The sequence below is a fragment of the Hyperolius riggenbachi genome, chromosome 8 (genome assembly GCF_040937935.1).
Source record: "Hyperolius riggenbachi isolate aHypRig1 chromosome 8, aHypRig1.pri, whole genome shotgun sequence".
Classification (NCBI taxonomy): domain Eukaryota; kingdom Metazoa; phylum Chordata; class Amphibia; order Anura; family Hyperoliidae; genus Hyperolius; species Hyperolius riggenbachi.
The window spans coordinates 231,945,196-231,962,285 of NC_090653.1; the positions used below are offsets into that span (position 1 = coordinate 231,945,196).

General features: G+C 45.6%; 1 protein-coding gene across 1 annotated transcript in view; it reads left to right on the forward strand.

The window, feature by feature from the left end:
* The first annotated feature begins 1,849 nt into the window (after positions 1-1,849).
* Positions 1,850-17,090, forward strand: part of SYP (synaptophysin) — a 60,786-nt gene continuing 45,545 nt past the window's right edge. Inside the window, exons 1-2 of the mRNA XM_068248319.1 lie at positions 1,850-1,954; positions 3,352-3,417. Of these exons, the coding sequence (XP_068104420.1) occupies positions 1,937-1,954; positions 3,352-3,417 (84 nt within the window). The 5' untranslated portion in view covers positions 1,850-1,936. The remainder of the gene's footprint in view (positions 1,955-3,351; positions 3,418-17,090) is intronic.

Sequence of the window (17,090 nt, forward strand, 5' to 3'; positions counted from 1 at the left end):
GTAGTAGAACTAACTAATAACAATAATCAATCAGCGATCAGAAGGAAATGGAGTGTGGGTGGTGTGTGTACACTCAGACAGTGAGTGCACGCACGCAGGAGCTAGTAGCCTATGGACACAGTGACTGAGTGTCCTAGACTCCTAGTACAGTAAGTAGTAACAGTAAGTAGTAGAACTAACTAATAACAATAATCAATCAGCGATCAGAAGGAAATGGAGTGTGGGTGGTGTGTGTACACTCAGACAGTGAGTGCACGCACGCAGGAGCTAGTAGCCTATGGACACAGTGACTGAGTGTCCTAGACTCCTAGTACAGTAAGAGTAAGTAAGTAGTAACAGTAAGTAGAACTAACTAATAACAATAATCAATCAGCGATCAGAAGGAAATGGAGTGTGGGTGTGTGTACACTCAGACAGTGAGTGCACGCACGCAGGAGCTAGTAGCCTATGAACACAGTGACTGAGTGTCCTAGACTCCTAGTACAGTAAGAGTAAGTAGTAACAGTAAGTAGAACTAACTAATTACAATAATCAATCAGCGATCAGAAGGAAATAGAGTGTGTGTTGTGTGTGTACACTCAGACAGTGAGTGCGCACACGCAGGAGCTAGTAGCCTATATGAACAGTGACAGTGAGTGTCCCTACGGGTACAGTAAGAGTAAGTAGTAAGTAAGTACAACTAACAATAATCAATCAGTAATCAGAAGGAAATAGAGTGTGTGTACACACAGACAGTGAGTGAGTGCACACACGCAGGAGCTAGCTAGTAGCCTATAAACAGTGACAGTCAGTGAGTGTCCTACTCCTAGTACAGTATAACTACAATACTATTAGTAAAGGACAGCAGAAATACTGGTATAGATGATGAGAGAAATAAACAGAGGACAGCTGCCCACAGAGGCAAGGCCCCCCTGAGGCCTAAACCTGTAAGCTTGCAGCAGCTGCCTGTCTCTAATGTAACACACAAGCTACTAACTAAAATACAATGTCTATCTAAATAACAACAATACAGGTGTATATGGCAGGTGTAGGTGAGCAAAAACGCTAGGTAAATGAACACAATAGAGCACTTGCTAAGCCAAAGCACAAAGGAGCAGATCTCTCTCTGTACAAGTCTCAGGCAAGCATGGAAAACCCGAACATGGCGGCCGCTATTTATAGGGTAGGGGCTGGCCAGGGTCCCCCTCTGTGATTGGCTGCCGTCAGAGGGCCTGGGAGCCCTCTGATTGGCTCTAAGCACATCAATCTGGGCTATGACGCTATTCGAGCTCGGTACCGAGCTCGAATAGCGCCGGTTTGCTCGAATAGCTCGAATAGTGAATGGGCTATTCGAGTGTTCTCGAATAGCCCATTCGAATAGCTACAGCTATTCGGAGCTCGAATACCGAGCTCGAATAGCTGAAAAAGAGCTCGAATATTCGAGCTACTCGAATATTCGAGCTCTGCTGAGCACCACTACCAGCCAGTACACAGGAATGAGAACAAAGACATTTGTGCTAATATAGGTCAATATATCTGTAATCGCATTGTGAACAGTACTAGTAGTAGGGTAGATGAGCCAGCAAGACCTGCCAGCACATTGATTCTCAGTGATGACAGCACTGGAGAACTGCAGGGGGGATTGTGACAGTGACAGAAGCCCACACAAACTTATGAGATAGGTTCTGGGGTCTGAGCAGGTCACCAAAGACGTCAAACCTCTCCAAGGCTTTCCCAGCCCTATTTATGGCAGCGCTGCCCTCAATGAAGATGGAGAATGTTCACGTCACTCAGCCACTATGCGAGCACAGCGCCCTCTGTCTTAGTTTCCCATTGGCCGCTCGCTTGACAGCTGTTCTAGACTCTCCTCTCTCCCCCACCCGCTGATTTTCAGGCTGCTGCAGAGAGATCGCACTTCCCCCTCCGCGCTGCCGCGATTCACCAGCATCCTGCAGACATGGACGTGGTCAACCAGGTGAGAGCAGCGGGGATGGAATAAACAGGGTGCAGAGGGGGGTAGCACTGGGCTAAAGGGCAGCATTGCGGTGTAAAGCTCAGGGAGAGGGTAGACAGAGACCGGGCACGGAGAAATAGAAGAGATAGGGAAGAGAAACAGATGGAGGAAGGGAGGGTACAGGGAGAGGAAAAAGGAGAGGGAGGAGGGGTGCAGCTTAGAGGAGGGAGGTAAAGGAGAGATCTCAAACACATACATGCCAAAGTGAGATGTGTTATATTTACAGAAATATATATACATCGAATAACGACCCTATGCATGCTTGCCAATGTATATATATTTTATATATATAGATAGATAGTATATATATATATATAGATATATATGTATGAGCAGCATATAAATGCCTCCCTTGTACTGTACTGTGTAAGGACTGATGGAGGTGATAGAGAGTATATTATGGGGGTCAGTGACACTGTAGACTGTAGCTGATCTTGGTGTACGCCTGTGGCCTGCTTCTCTCACAAGGACATCTTGCTGTTGGCATCCATGGATGACACATGCAGGGATAATGAAAAGGTCAATCTCATCAATTAGGTGGTGTTGACTAATACCAATGAACCTTCAATAAGATGAGGCTGGAGTTAACAAATTATTATTGTCATTATTTATTTATATAGCGCCAACATCTTCCGTAGCGCTGTACATAGTACAAAACCAATAGTTGATACGAATACAATTAGAATATCCAGCAATACAAATACGTACATTCATTGGTTGATGTGTGGTTGTACCAATACTGGTACATGTCCATATGATAAATTACATCAGAAACACTAGGAGGATTGCACCTATTGCCAGGAGATATTTGCAGCCAATCTGCTAAAATAATAAGGCGTATGATGATCCCCTCACTTGTGATGCCCCATCCCCCCCACCCTGTTCATTATATGTGGGCATATCAGCATTTGTTACTGTTTTATCACAATGGCTACACAGAAAGAAAGCTGGTTAACCCCTCATAGTAAATACTAATGGGGGAGGTCTGCTTTCACTGTGTGCAGTCAGTGTAAAATCTGGATAGTAGCATTTGCATCTGCCATTGACCACATCCATTGTTATTGTGTGTGGGAAAAACATAAGAGGCAGATGAAGAGAACCTTCTGGTGATCTGTCATCTGAGCTGAACAGCTTGAGATCATTAAATGACATCACATCCTGGAGGTAACGCATTATCACCTCTCCACAGTGACAAGAAGGCATCTTGTGTGTGACTGGGGGGATTTGTCACCCTTCCATGGCAGCCTCTGTGCTCAGCATCAGCAGCGCCATAGGTTCAGCACCATGGACAGAGGCTGAGCAGAGTTCACTGGCTGCAGGAGGTGCTGCTGAGACCTGACTTTACTTTTGTCTTTCAGCTGGTGGCAGGGGGACAGTTCCGTACAGTAAAGGAACCTCTGGGGTTTATCAAAGTCCTGGAATGGGTGAGTCACTGTCTCATATTATTCTCTCTACGTCTGCATAGCTGTCTTCTACTGACTTCTACTGTGTACAGCATCTCTCTAGCTATTTACTCACTGTATCTAACTATCTATGGTAAATATCAGCTTATTTGTCATTAATATTATTCTTACTAAGCCCTTTTGATAAGGTAGCTCCACCACTCAACATTGTAATGTTTATTTAGCTCTATGCTACTCATAAATGTATATATTTGGCTTAACCGTAAGCATGTTTGTGTCAGATCTGTAGTGTGCATGCTTGTGTGAGTGTGTGTCAGAGTTGGATTGATACATGTTCTTTTCAAGGCCAATTGTCTAGTGCTGCACCCCCTCTTTCCCCATGCACTGCAGCTCCCAGTGATGTCCCCTTTTCATGTGCAGCCTCCTGGCCAATGTGAAGCCTCCCATGCACAGAATGTCCCCTATTTGGTATACAGCAGCTCCTGACCTCATGTGCAGCCTCCCATGCACTGAATATCCCTTATTCAATAGACAGAAGCTCCTGACCCCATGTGCAGCATCCCATGCACAGAATGTCCCCTATTCAATAGACAGCAGCCCCTGACCCCATGTGCAGCCTCCAATGCACAAAATATCCCCTATTAAATAGACAGCAGCTCCTGGCCCCATGTTCAATCTCCCATGCACAGAATGTCCCCTATTCAATAGACAGCAGCCCCGGGCCCCATGTGCAGCCTCCAATGCACAAAATGTCCCCTATTCAATAGTCAGCACCTCCTGACCCCATGTGCAATCTCCCATGCACAGAATGTCCCCTATTCAATAGACATCAGCTCCTGACCCCATGTGCAGCCTCCAATGCACAGAATGTCCCCTATTCAATAGACAGCAGCCCCTGACCCCATGTGCAGCCTCCCATGCACAGAATGTCCCCTATTCAATAGACAGCAGCTCTGGGCCCCATGTGCAGCCTCCAATGCACAGAATGTCCCCCTTTTCAATAGTCAGCAGCTCCGGGCCCCATGTGCAGCCTCCAATGCACAGAATGTCCCCCTTTTCAATAGCAGCTCCGGGCCCCACGTGCAGCCTCCCATGCACAGAATGCCCCCTATTCAATAGACAGCAGCTCCAGGCCCCATGTGCAGCCTCCAATGCACAAACTATCCCCTATTCAATAGACAGCAGCCCCTGACCCCATGTGCAGCCTCTCATGCACAGAATGTCCCCTATTCAATAGGCAGCACCTCCTGACCCCATGTGCAGCCTCCCATGCACAGAATGTCCCCTATTCAATAGGCAACACCTCCTGACCCCATGTGCAGCCTCCCATGCACAGAATGTCCCCTATTCAATAGACAGCAGCTCCGGGCCCCATGTGCAGCCTCCCATGCACAGAATGTCCCCTATCCAATAGACAGCAGCTCCTGGCCCCATGTGCAGCCTCCCATGCACAGAATGTCCCCTATTCAATAAACAGCAGCTCCTGATCCCATGTGCAGCCTCCCATGCACAGAATGTCCCCTATCCAATAGACAGCAGCTCCTGGCCCCATGTGCAGCCTCCCATGCACAGAATGTCCCCTATTCAATAGACAGCAGCTCCTGGCCCCATGTGCAGCCTCCCATGCACAGAATGTCCCCTATTCAATAGACAGCAGCTCCTGACCCCATGTGCAGCCTCCCATGCACAGAATGTCCCCTATTCAATAGACAGCAGCTCCTGACCCATTGTGCAGCCTCCCATGCACAGAATGTCCCCTATTCAATAGACAGCAGCTCCTGACCCCATGTGCAGCCTCCCATGCACAGAATGTCCCCTATTCAATAGACAGCAGCTCCTGACCCCATGTGCAGCCTCCCATGCACAGAATGTCCCCTATTCAATAGTCAGCAGCTCCTGACCCCATGCACAGCCTCTCATGCACAAAATGTCCCCGGCCTATTCAATAGACAGCAGCTCCTGGCACCATGTGCAGCCTCCCATGCACAGAATGTCCCCTATTCAATAGACAGCAGCTCCTGACCCCATGTGCAGCTTCCCATGCACAGAATGTCCCTATTTTATATAATACAGCTTCTGGCCCCATGTACAGTCCTCCCTGCACAGACTCTCCCCTTTTCCATATAGAGCAGACCCCTTTCCATGTACAGCCCTCCCCACGCAGAACATCTCCTATTCCATATATAGTAGACCAATGAGGTGCTTCTTCATACATGGAATCTCCTCAATTCCAGATATAGTAGCCCACTGTCCCTTCGGCAGCCCTCCCTGCACCGATTATTGCATATCGTTTCCCTTGTTCTGTATAGAGTAAACCCCTGTCCCAAGTGAAGCCCCTTTTGCACAGAGTATCCCCTATACCATATTTAGTAGGCCCCATGCCTCATGTACAGATGTAATAACCCCCATTCCCCACATGCAGCTTCCTCCATATACACTGGATCTCCTCTTCCATATGTTGCATCCCCCACCTCCACCATGTGTAGATAAATCCAGGTCTTGGCCTTTGTGGCCCTGTTCTCTTTTGTGCCTTGCTACATGTATTATTGTGATTTGTTTTGCAATGTATATGAATAATATGTACTCTTTGCCTTTTTTGCAAATATTTCCTAGTCTGTCTACCTTTTTTTTTAAAGCAGGAGGTAATTGCAGGTCATCACTTTCACATGTCTAAAAACCAGGACCATAATGCATTAGATCAGGATGGTGGGTGGAGCCTAGCATTTTGGCTCATTACACAAAATAGTGGTGGTTTTCTATGGCTTAAAGTGGACCTGAACTCTTGCACATGACAGAAGGAAAACACAGAGAAACGCACCCTGTGTGTATTTCGAGAGTTTAGCCTGTCTAATTCCCCATCATCTGTGTCTAATCACAAGTTCGAATTTGATCACTCCCCGTCTCACCACAGACTGCCACAGCTGATAAGGCAGATAAGGTCATTTGAAAGCACAGGATGTTAACAATATGTCTGCTTCCATGAAAGCAGGAAGTAGAAACACTGGAGATTTATTTTAGGATTTGTATCAGCTGAAACAAAGAAATGTTTTTCTTTAAAGGTCATTATGCTGTTGCGTATCTTTTAGAGCAGAGAGGAAGTTCGGAGGTCAGGTCCGCTTTAAAGGGACTCTGAAGTGACATGTAACATGATGAAATAGACATGCTTTTGTACAGACCTAGTTCTACTTAAAGGACAACCGATGTGACATGATGAGACTTGTATGTACAGTGCCAAGCACACAAATAATTAGGCTGTGTTCCTTTTTTCTTTCTCTGCCTGAAAGAGTTAAATATCAGGTATGCAAGTGACATTTTCTATCCAGGTCGGAACAGGGTCAGACTATGGCATAACCCTCACTGATAAGGAATTACAGCCATAAAATACTTTCCTGTCAGGAAAGAGCAGGAAAGAGATAAAAAGGGTCGATAATTCATAGATTTGAGCTCTAGCATAAATCAATGAAGGTGTCATTGAGCAGAGACATTGAAACAGTAAAAATTAAAATTAGATTTAAATATAAAATAAAACTGTGGGATATTTAAAAAATATGTTTTTAGGAGAAGGAAGATAGATACAATTGTTTTTCCCATCAGTTTATTTTCACCTTGGATGTCCTTTAAAACTAGGCCATGCTCCTTTTTTTATACTCTAGAATCCAGGGTTCTGAATGAAATTTCTCCATTCCAGTAGCATAAATCTTACTAATACTAAAATACGTAACTAGAGGTTGTGAATCTCTGTTAGCTGAGAAAAACACATCTGAGTATCAGGAATAGATAACAAGTTCAATAGTTCAAGATTTGTCTGAGTGGGAGCTGAATAACTGAAAAAACTACCCACATGCACCAGAGACAGACAAAACTTTAGAAGTTACATTTAAACATTAACATACAAAATAAGGCTATGGGATTCCAGGAAAGTCCTTTGAGATTTTTCTTCTTTAATCTCTTCAGTTTATTTTCACTTTAGGTTTACTTTGATATTTTACCCTGTGCCTCAGTTTTGTGTAAGTATTCAGCAGCTGCATAACTTTTGTCTGTCCTTAAATAAATTTAGCTGGCGTCAAATAATTTACCTTTTTAAAAAATCTGGTCAGGAGACAGGAGTTTTTCCTACTGCCATTTCCTGTAGCACAGATTTCCATAGCTGCAGGTTGTGATTTTCTCAGTGGCCAGTGGGTACAGCTCAGGCGCCCCAGTAGTTAGGCACGAGCTGAGATCCATGCAATACTAGTAAAATGTGTGCTCGCTTTCCGACTAAGGTTTTTAACATTTCTACTCATTGCTTAGCTATCGCTTCTTTCCTAGCCATGAGCGCAAAGAATGTTGGGGGATTGACGTCAGGACTCCACCTCCCCATGTCCTGCTGCTCCCAGACCACACTCTCTGTGAAAAAAGATGTAATCTGATCCAGGAAGGCAGACAGGCATGTGGGATAAAAATTATAGCATGCTGTCTCTCTTATATTTAAAATAACCCTGCTCTGCCTCTTCTCTGTTTCTCACTTCTTCGACAAGTGCAGTACGAAAACAAGTCTGGGTCTTATAATGTGATCAGTTCAGCCCATAATCTGTACAGAGCATGTGTGGGATTTCACAGACATATTTGCATGCCACAAAGCTGGGGGGTGGAGGGGAACAAAATGCTGGAAGGGAGGACACATTGCTGAGTGCGTACATTGCTGAGTACGTCAGCATGAGGAGATAGATGGAGGTGCTACTACAGATATAAATGTGTGTCTGTTCTAGACACTACGATGTACCAGATAGATGAACATACAAAGTTTACTACTGCATAAAGTGCACAAACTACATACATGTATCACCATTCAACTTTTTTTTTTAACAGAGGTAGTCTTTAACTATCCATTCTCATTCCTAACCCTTAACTCCCTTCTGAATGTAATGCTGTGCATACACAACTCGTTTTTGAGCCATGAAGATGGCTCGATAGATAATTTCCGGCATGTCCGATCTCCCGCCCGATCGTTTTGCAGCTCAATTCCGGATAGCAGTAAATGGAAAAAGAAAAGAAAAACGAGCGGAAGGTAAGAGAAATGACTGTGGAATTGAGCGGCGAAACGATCAAGTGGGAGAAACGAGCGGCAAAAACGAGCCGTGTATGCCCAGCATAAGACTCTCCTAATGTGTAAGAATTGATTTACACAGATGCTGAACTGTGCGCTTGTTGTGCAGCTCGGCTGCGGGTCTGCTGGGCAGTGATGACCCTCAGTTTGCTATGAACTGCAATCCAGTAGTGGTCTTTGTAACCACATGTATGGCTTGACACACTTTGTGGTTACTATGCAGTGGAAACCCCAATCATAGAAAATGTAGTGGTGGCCGCGGCCCTCTAAGATGTACATGCAAAGAACAGGCAACAACCAACTGCCCTTGCAGATCTACGGGAGCAGATGAGAAGCAATGGAGGCACCAATAGCTACTGCCTATGTGAAAGAGCTCTAACTTCAACCTCCCCTCGTGTCAAAATCTTCCTGGTGTCTAGCCTAACCCCTTCCTCACACCTAACCCTAATTTCTCCCAAAATGCAAAGCTTTGTATGGCTCCTGTTCTATAACATGACAAAACACACGGGCAGGAAACCATGCAGACCTATGCAGCTGAACAGTGGGGTGGTGCTGGGAAGAAAAAAGAGTGGATCTGAGCCAGTGCATGAATCCTATCTCGGGGCACAAAGGCTACCTTATCCTAGTATCATCCCAATACTGAGATCAGGGGGAGGGACACAATAATAATATCTGGGGGGCACAAATAGTACTGTGGGGGCGGACGTGATACTACAAAAGTCTGCTTAATAATTACATGGGGCTGGGGAGGGGTGCAGTGGTCATAAAAGCTGCCTATGCTAATATCAGGGGGTACAGAAGCTAATATTGATTAGGGGGATGAGCACAAAGGCTAGTAATACGGATGTGGGGGAAGGAGCACAAGGGTTGTCTAATACTAGTATCTGGAGATTCAGAAACTACATAATATATGGAAGTGGGGGCACAAGGATTAACATATGCTGATATTTGGGGAGGGGGGAAGCAGCTCATTGCCTCTCCTCCTTCTGGCCACTAGGGGAGTCACAACTTTATGTACAAGTAACACGTAGGCATGATCAATGAGACGCTAATAATCCTGGCACGTGTGCAGCTTGGAATTGGGCCAATCAAAATCGACAGGAAGTTTATTTGATTGGCCCACTGCTACTGCATACAAGTTGCATGCAAGCTGGAATTATTTGCATCTCATTGACCATCTCTAGTACAAGACTTTTTATGACCAAAACGGTGACCTCTAGTGGGAGAAGGGAGCCAACTGATGTCAAATCAACAGAGCTCACCTCAATTATTAATACCTTGCTACCAAAAACTGAAAAAAATCGAAAGGCTGAATAACAACAAGGCTGCGGCCAAAGACAATGATAGTTTCTATTTGTAAAGTGACTGCAACATTATTGTGACATGATTGGCAATATTACTCAGGAAGCAAGGTTTTACTAACTCCCAATACAATTATTAGCATAGTGGAAGTTTTTGTATCTAAATAGATTGATATGTAGAATAAAGTTTTGTATGCTTAGAGAGCTAATGACCCATTTTTTGCACTTTGTTGGTTGATATATGTCGGGTTTGGTCTCCCCTTTATCAAAATAGGGTAGAGCTACTGTACATAACGCATTAGACACCAGTGCTGGTCCTGTTTTGGTTTATCTGTGGAGGTATGGCCATAGCTAAATGTATGAAAGGCTACATGAGCTTGGCCTTAATGGAATACTGCATTTTGGTTGCACTTCATTTAGGGTTTGGGTTCTGCAGAAGCAACAGAGGCTTTAACCTGGGGGGGATGGGGGATGGGGGCTTAGGATTGCTGCATGTCAATGTCAATGTGAAGTTAAAAAATGGAATATATAGGCTGCCAATGGAAGAGTGGAAGATCTTTTGACGGGAAGCCTCCTCATGGGAAAGGAAGGGGCTGGTGCACCACATGGAAACAGGGAGGTGCTGTTCAGGGGTGTATGTACAAATCATGACCCCTCCAGCAAAACTTTGAGGGGGCCATCCAGTGTTCACTCCCTTTCCTATCTTTGGTGACCCTCACAGCCTGGGGGCTTATCTTGCAAGGGCCATAAAACTAGTGTGGCCATCATAATCGTTACACAAAAACATCTGTTTTGAAGCATGGACCCCTTTATCAAAGGGAGTGAAGTAGTATTCGGGGCCCCCTTACAGCTCTGGGCCTCCATACAGTTGCGGGTGCTGTTGATAGGAAGGCTGTCTGATGCAAAGAGAAGGCCTCCCCTCTCCATAAGCAGTCAGGTGCTAAAACAGTCCATGGAAGAGGAGTGGTGTTAGTGATGGGAAGACTGCTCATGGGAAGGGGCGGGACTACTTTAGCACATGGAAGAGGAGTGCTGTTAGTGATGGGAAGACTGCTCATGGGAAGGGGTGGGGTTGCTTTAGCACATGGAAGAGAGAGGTGCTGTTGAGGGGAAGACTGCTCATGGGAAGGGGTGGGGCTACTTTAGCACATGGAAGAGGAGTGGTGTTAGTGATGGGAAGACTGCTCATGGGAAGGGGTGGGGTTGCTTTAACACATGGAAGAGGGAGGTGCTGTTGAGGGGAAGACTGCTCATGGGAAGGGGCGGGGCTGCTTTAGCACATAGAAGAGGGAGGTGCTGTTGAGGGGAAGACTGGTCATGGGAAGGGGCGGGGCTGCTTTAGCACATGGAAGAGAGAGGTGTTGTTGAGGGGAAGACTGCTCATGGAGAGGGGAGGGGCTTCTTTAGCACATGGAAGAGGGAGGTGCTGCTAAGGGGAAGACTGCTCATGGAGAGGGGAGGGGCTACTTTAGCACATGGAATAGGGAGGTGCTGTTGAGGGGAAAACTGCTCATGGAGAGGGGAGGGGCTTCTTTATCACATGGAAGAGGGAGGTGCTGTTGAGGGGAAGACTGCTCATGGAGAGAGGAGGGGTTTCTTTAGCACATGGAAGAGGGAGGTGCTGTTGAGTGGAAAACTGCTCATGGAGAGGGGAGGGGCTTCTTTATCACATGGAAGAGGGAGGTGCTGTTGAGGGGAAGACTGCTCATGGAGAGGGGCGGGGCTTCTTTATCACATGGAAGAGGGAGGTGCTGTTGAGGGGAAGACTGCTCATGGAGAGAGGAGGGGTTTCTTTAGCACATGGAAGAGGGAGGTGCTGTTGAGTGGAAAACTGCTCATGGAGAGGGGAGGGGCTTCTTTATCACATGGAAGAGGGAGGTGCTGTTGAGGGGAAGACTGCTCATGGAGAGGGGCGGGGCTTCTTTATCACATGGAAGAGGGAGGTGCTGTTGAGGGGAAGACTGCTCATGGAGAGGGGAGGGGCTTCTTTATTACATGGAAGAGGGAGGTGCTGTTGAGGGGAAGACTGCTCATGGAGAGGGGAGGGGCTTCTTTTTCACATGGAAGAGCAGAGGTGCTGTTGATGGGGAGATGCATAGCGAAGAATGGGAATTGCTCATTTACTGCTGCCCATGAGGTGGCTGCACATATAATTGTTAGTGCTACTGTACATGGAAGAAAGTGGCTGCAGCACCTGGGGGCTGTATTCAGCACTCAACAATTGTTTCCCTGTCTGGTTGAACTTGATGGACAGATGTTTTTTCAACCAAACTATGTAACTGTATGTAAGAGCATCTGGAACTAGGCAGCAGCAATATGTGCCTAGCTCTGAGGCAGAAGTCAAACACCTGGGAGGGGAGGAGTCCGCACACCTCTCTGAACTTGGTAAAAGGGTGCCACAAGCATTGAGATAGTATAGCAGTGCTGAAATAATCAGCCGTAACCTTGCTGTGAGCATTTTTTACTTTAGGTGGGCTTTGCATGGGTTGCAATGTGTTACTGCACTGTTCACTTTATCACCTACTTAAAGGACAACTGAAGTGAGAAGAATATGGAGCCTTCCATTTTTATTTTGTTTTAAACAATACCAGTTGCCTGGTAGCCCTGCTGATGTTTTTGGCTGCAGTAGTGCCTGAATCACACTGGAAACACGCTTGCAGCTAATCTTGTCAGGTCTGACAATAATGTCAGAAACACCTGCTCTGCTGCATGCTTGTTCAGGGGCTATGGCTAAAAGTATTAGAGGCAGAGGATCATCAGGACAGCCCGGAAACTGGTATTGCTTAAAAGGAAATAAATATGGCAGCCTCCATATAAATCTCGCTTCAGTTGTCCTTTAAATGAGGGAATCAATGTTCTTGCGCTGTAACTTTCCACAAGTATAAAGAAGACATGCTTCAGGCCAGGCTATGTATTGATTCAGAAATCATTAAATGTGTTTTTACATACCACAAGGGTAACTTCCCGCAATACATGTCTATGTTAACTTCCCATAATTCCCGGTACACCAGAAATTGAGCGAGAGGGGGAGAATTGTCACTGCGGGTCCAACAGATGAATGAAGCTGCAGCTAACCTGCGCTAGGCCCGTTTTCAAATACTTTTTTTTTCTTTTAATTGCTTTCAATGTTTTCTCACCTTACATTTTTTTCCACCTCTCAAACAAAAGGGATATTATTAGACTTTATTTTTTTAGAACAATTTTTTCTAAGAACATTTTTGCTTGCTATGCTCTCAAAAAAATATATGTATTAAAAGAAAAATAAGGTGAGAAACAGATACCGTGTATACTCGCATATAAGCCGACCCAAACCAGGAAAAAAGTGATTGACTTGTGTATAAGCCCCCTCTCCAGTATAGCTCCCAGATGTGCCCCCAGTACAAGTCAGCCCCCCTCCCCACAGCCAGGTGTGCCCAAGGATGATACAGCTGTGTGTCAAGGCACCACTAAATGGCATCATAGATATGAGACACAGTAATTTCCATGCAGGAAGAATCTGCGATCATTGCACCACTGACATGTTGTTTCACTCCACAAGCCAGAGGACACAGGTAGTCTTGGGCAACGCACTCTGCACACCATGTTGCAGGAGATGGGGGCACAGACACAGCAGTGTGCCACCTGGCAAGAGCAAGATCACTAGTGCACAATCCTTACGCCCATCTGCCAGTAACAAAACCTGCTCCACCATCCATTCTCCTCCACTGACTCGCATATAAACCTAGTGGGTAACTTTTCAGCCCTTTTTTTGTGCTGAAAAATTAGGTTTATATGCAAGTATATAAGGTAAGTAATAAAAAATGTGTAGTATAGCAGGACCAGAAACCCCAGGTTAAGTAGATCTGAGTTGAAATGTCCACAAAAAAAACGAATACTTGCCTAGGTGAAGGGAAGCCTCTGGTTCCTTCAGAGGCTTCCCAAGTCCTCCTCACCCCTACTGCAACTTGCCAGGACCCTCTGGAGGATCTGGGCCAAGCTCCTCTTCCTGTATGAGCTTAGCCGTGCTGTGGCCATTTGAGTACGGCCACACCTGCGCAGTAGTATGGCCACGCTTTTGCATGAAGAGAAGCAGGGCCACAATCAGAAATCCAACAAGCTCTTGTCAGAGTTCTTTTGGGGGCTGCTCGCTGCAACAGTGGGGGGCAGGAGGACTTGGGAAGCCTCAGCAGGATCCAGGTAAGTGTGTGTTTCTTCATGCAGGTTTCAGCAGAACTCTGTGGCCTTGATGTAGCTATGCCCTAGTTGCTGGATCTGTAATGCTGGCCTCACAGTGGATGATTTTAAAAGGCCTTAATGATTGACCAGTTATTTGCAAATCAATGTGATCTATTCTTTCACAATTTATTTATTCATGAATGATTTGCTGCTGAAACAATCATTTTGGAACACAAATATGATCGATCAACCAACCATATTGCATAGCTCCCAATTCTCCCTTTTTCTTTGAAAAGCCACCATGAGCTTGCTGGTTAGTCTGTGCCTCTCGGATTTACAAGCCCTACTCCATAGAGCCAAATTAATCCATGCCATGCACTGATGAGGATCAAACAATCCGAAACAGTCTGTATGCATGTTGGATTATTATGGCTCTGTACATATTAACAAGCTGACACATCATTGCATTCCAGCAGTTCTGGAGGTGTGTTTAGCTTCTAAGGGTACAATGGTTAATTTGCATATATTCAGCAGTGGTGCTCTGGGAGACATCTCGAGCTCACTCCAACCTGAATTATCGCAAATTCTTTCTGTTTTAGGAAAGCAAACTTTTGTTTTTCTTTGAAAACCAAATCCCTTTGTCCCCTTTTCTCCGTCATTTGTCCCTTTTTCAGGCCTGATGTACAGACCTCTGTAAATATATGTATTTTACTACCGAAAAATGTGTTTAATTGGCTCCAAACTTTATTCCTATCCTTTAACTACCTCAAGACCGCCCCACGCCAAGGGACGTGACCGCGGCAGCAGCCCCGGGGCCGCCTAACGCCAATTGGTGTCAAGTCCTGGGGCCGGCTACTGCAGGAGATCGTGCGCAGGCTGCGTGCACAACTCCTGCTTGAGGGGCGGAGCTCCGCTTGGGAGACAGACGGCGAAACCGCGGTCTTATTACCATGTACAGCGCTGCGATCAGCAGCAGCGCTGTACTGGGAACAGCCGTGTGAAACGTCTGTCCCCTCCATTGCGACAGGAGTGATCAGCTGTCATAGGCTGAAGGGATTGGCTGGCGGGGGGAGGGCCGGCGGGGATACAAAATAAATAAACAGCTAAAAATATTTAAAAAACACAGATAAATATTTATATAAAAAAATAAACATCTGGAGGGCGCTCAGACCCCACCAACAGAGAGCTCTGTTGGTAGGGAGAAAAGGAGGGGGGATCACTAGTGTGCTGTGTTGTGCGGCCCTGCAGCTTGGCCTTAAAGCCGCAGTGGCCTATTTAGAAAGAAATAGCTTGGTCTTTAGGGGGGTTTAGCACTGTGGTCCTGAAGTGGTTAAAGAGAAACCATGACCAAGAATTGAACTTCATTCCAATTAGTAGCTGATACCCCCTTTCCCATGAGAAATCTATTCCTTTTCACAAACGGATCCTCAGGGGGGCTCTGTATGGCTGATATTGTGGTGGAACCCTCCCACAGTGTGATGACAGTTTCCTGTCTCTGAACCTCATTGCATTGTGGGAAATAACAGCTGTTTCCAGCTGGGTCCAACTGACAAAAAAGCAAGCAGCATCTCCTTCCACTGACATCACCTGCCAGCAGTAAAAATGTCACCATGTGGTAAATGTCAGAATGTAAATCATGGAGAGGAAAGCTTTTACAATGGGCAAACACTGACTAAATCATTTATATATAATTATTGTAAAAATGAAGCACTTTTTTTATTACATTTTTTTCACTGGAGTTCCTCTTTAAATTGATTTTTTTTACTTTCAAATGTTAATATGAAGAAACACTGCTGATAAAAGAGAGGACCAGTGTGGTTTGGTTTCTAAAATGACATTTTTTGCTCCTGAATTGCATCTGGTATCAGTGACTAGGGGGGTGTCGGAGCGTGATTAGAGGTGTGGCAAGGTGTGTCGTAAAGCAGTCCTGAATGCAGAACTCCATCTCTGCTCTAAACGATACTCAACAGCATAATAACCTTTAAAGAAAAACATTTCGTTGTTACGGCTGATACAAATCCTAAAATAAATCTTCACTGTTTCTATGCAGCAGAACAGAGGCGCCAAAAGGATAAAAGGAAGCTAAATGAGCTTAAAAACCAAATTCTTGGTAAATAGAGGAGGTAGTGGTGGACTTACTTCCTCCAAGTAGACACACAATGACTGTAGTAAAGACAGTCAATATATTTTATTTATGAACTCCAAATATGCAACGCGTTTCGCAGGTTTGATCCTGCTTCATCAGGGAATAACAACGGAGCAATAGCATATGTGGTCAGTAGAAAAGCCAGGCACCAATTCACTGTTTCTACTTCCTGCTTCCATGGAAGCAGACAGGTTATCATCCTGTGCTTTCAAATGAGCTTTCAGGTGACACAGGGAAGAGAGCAAATTAAAACTTGTGATTAGACACAAATGCGGGGGAATTAGGGACAGGCTAAACTCTCTAAATACACACAGGGTGCATTTCTCCGTTTTCCATCTGTCCTGTGCAAGAGTTCAGGTCCACTTTAAGGTGTCTCTCTTTCTCATCTCAAAAAGTTGGGAGGTGTGGGTAGTGTCTTGTTTGTGACCAGCATTGTGGAGAGTTCTCTTAGTTCCTGCCTCAGCAAGGCGTTTTGTCCAGCTGTGAGCTGAACTTCCTGTTTTACGCTCTCCTGGCCATTCCTCCTGTTTATTTTCCTGTGGATTTCTTACTATCTATTAACATTAATCACACTGGTTGTTGAAAGTAGCTCTAGTTGAGCATTCCTGCCATGGGCACCATCTAGTAGAGCTGAACCGCCCCACTGAGAAAGAATGAACTGAGCAGGTTTCACTAATGCAGTTAGCAGTGGCCGCATGCAATGTTTGGGTGTGGCCAAGCCGTTGCTGCTGTCTCTTACCCTGCAGTCTATCAGCCCCACCTCATCACCGCCATTTACTGCTGGAATACCTGTCAGACACAAGGACAAGGCCATAGCCATGGGATATGATACAGTAAATGATGCAGAACATGTGGTCTGTGGGTTGTATGCCATCCGTCAGCTCCTGTAGTGTTTGCTAAGCAGCTGTGACTCTGCGAGGTCCCTCCTCAGGTGTGAGATCATGTGATATGCTGCCAGAGCATAGTCAGCAAGTACTAAAAGGCTGGGACTGGTAATGAAGGATAC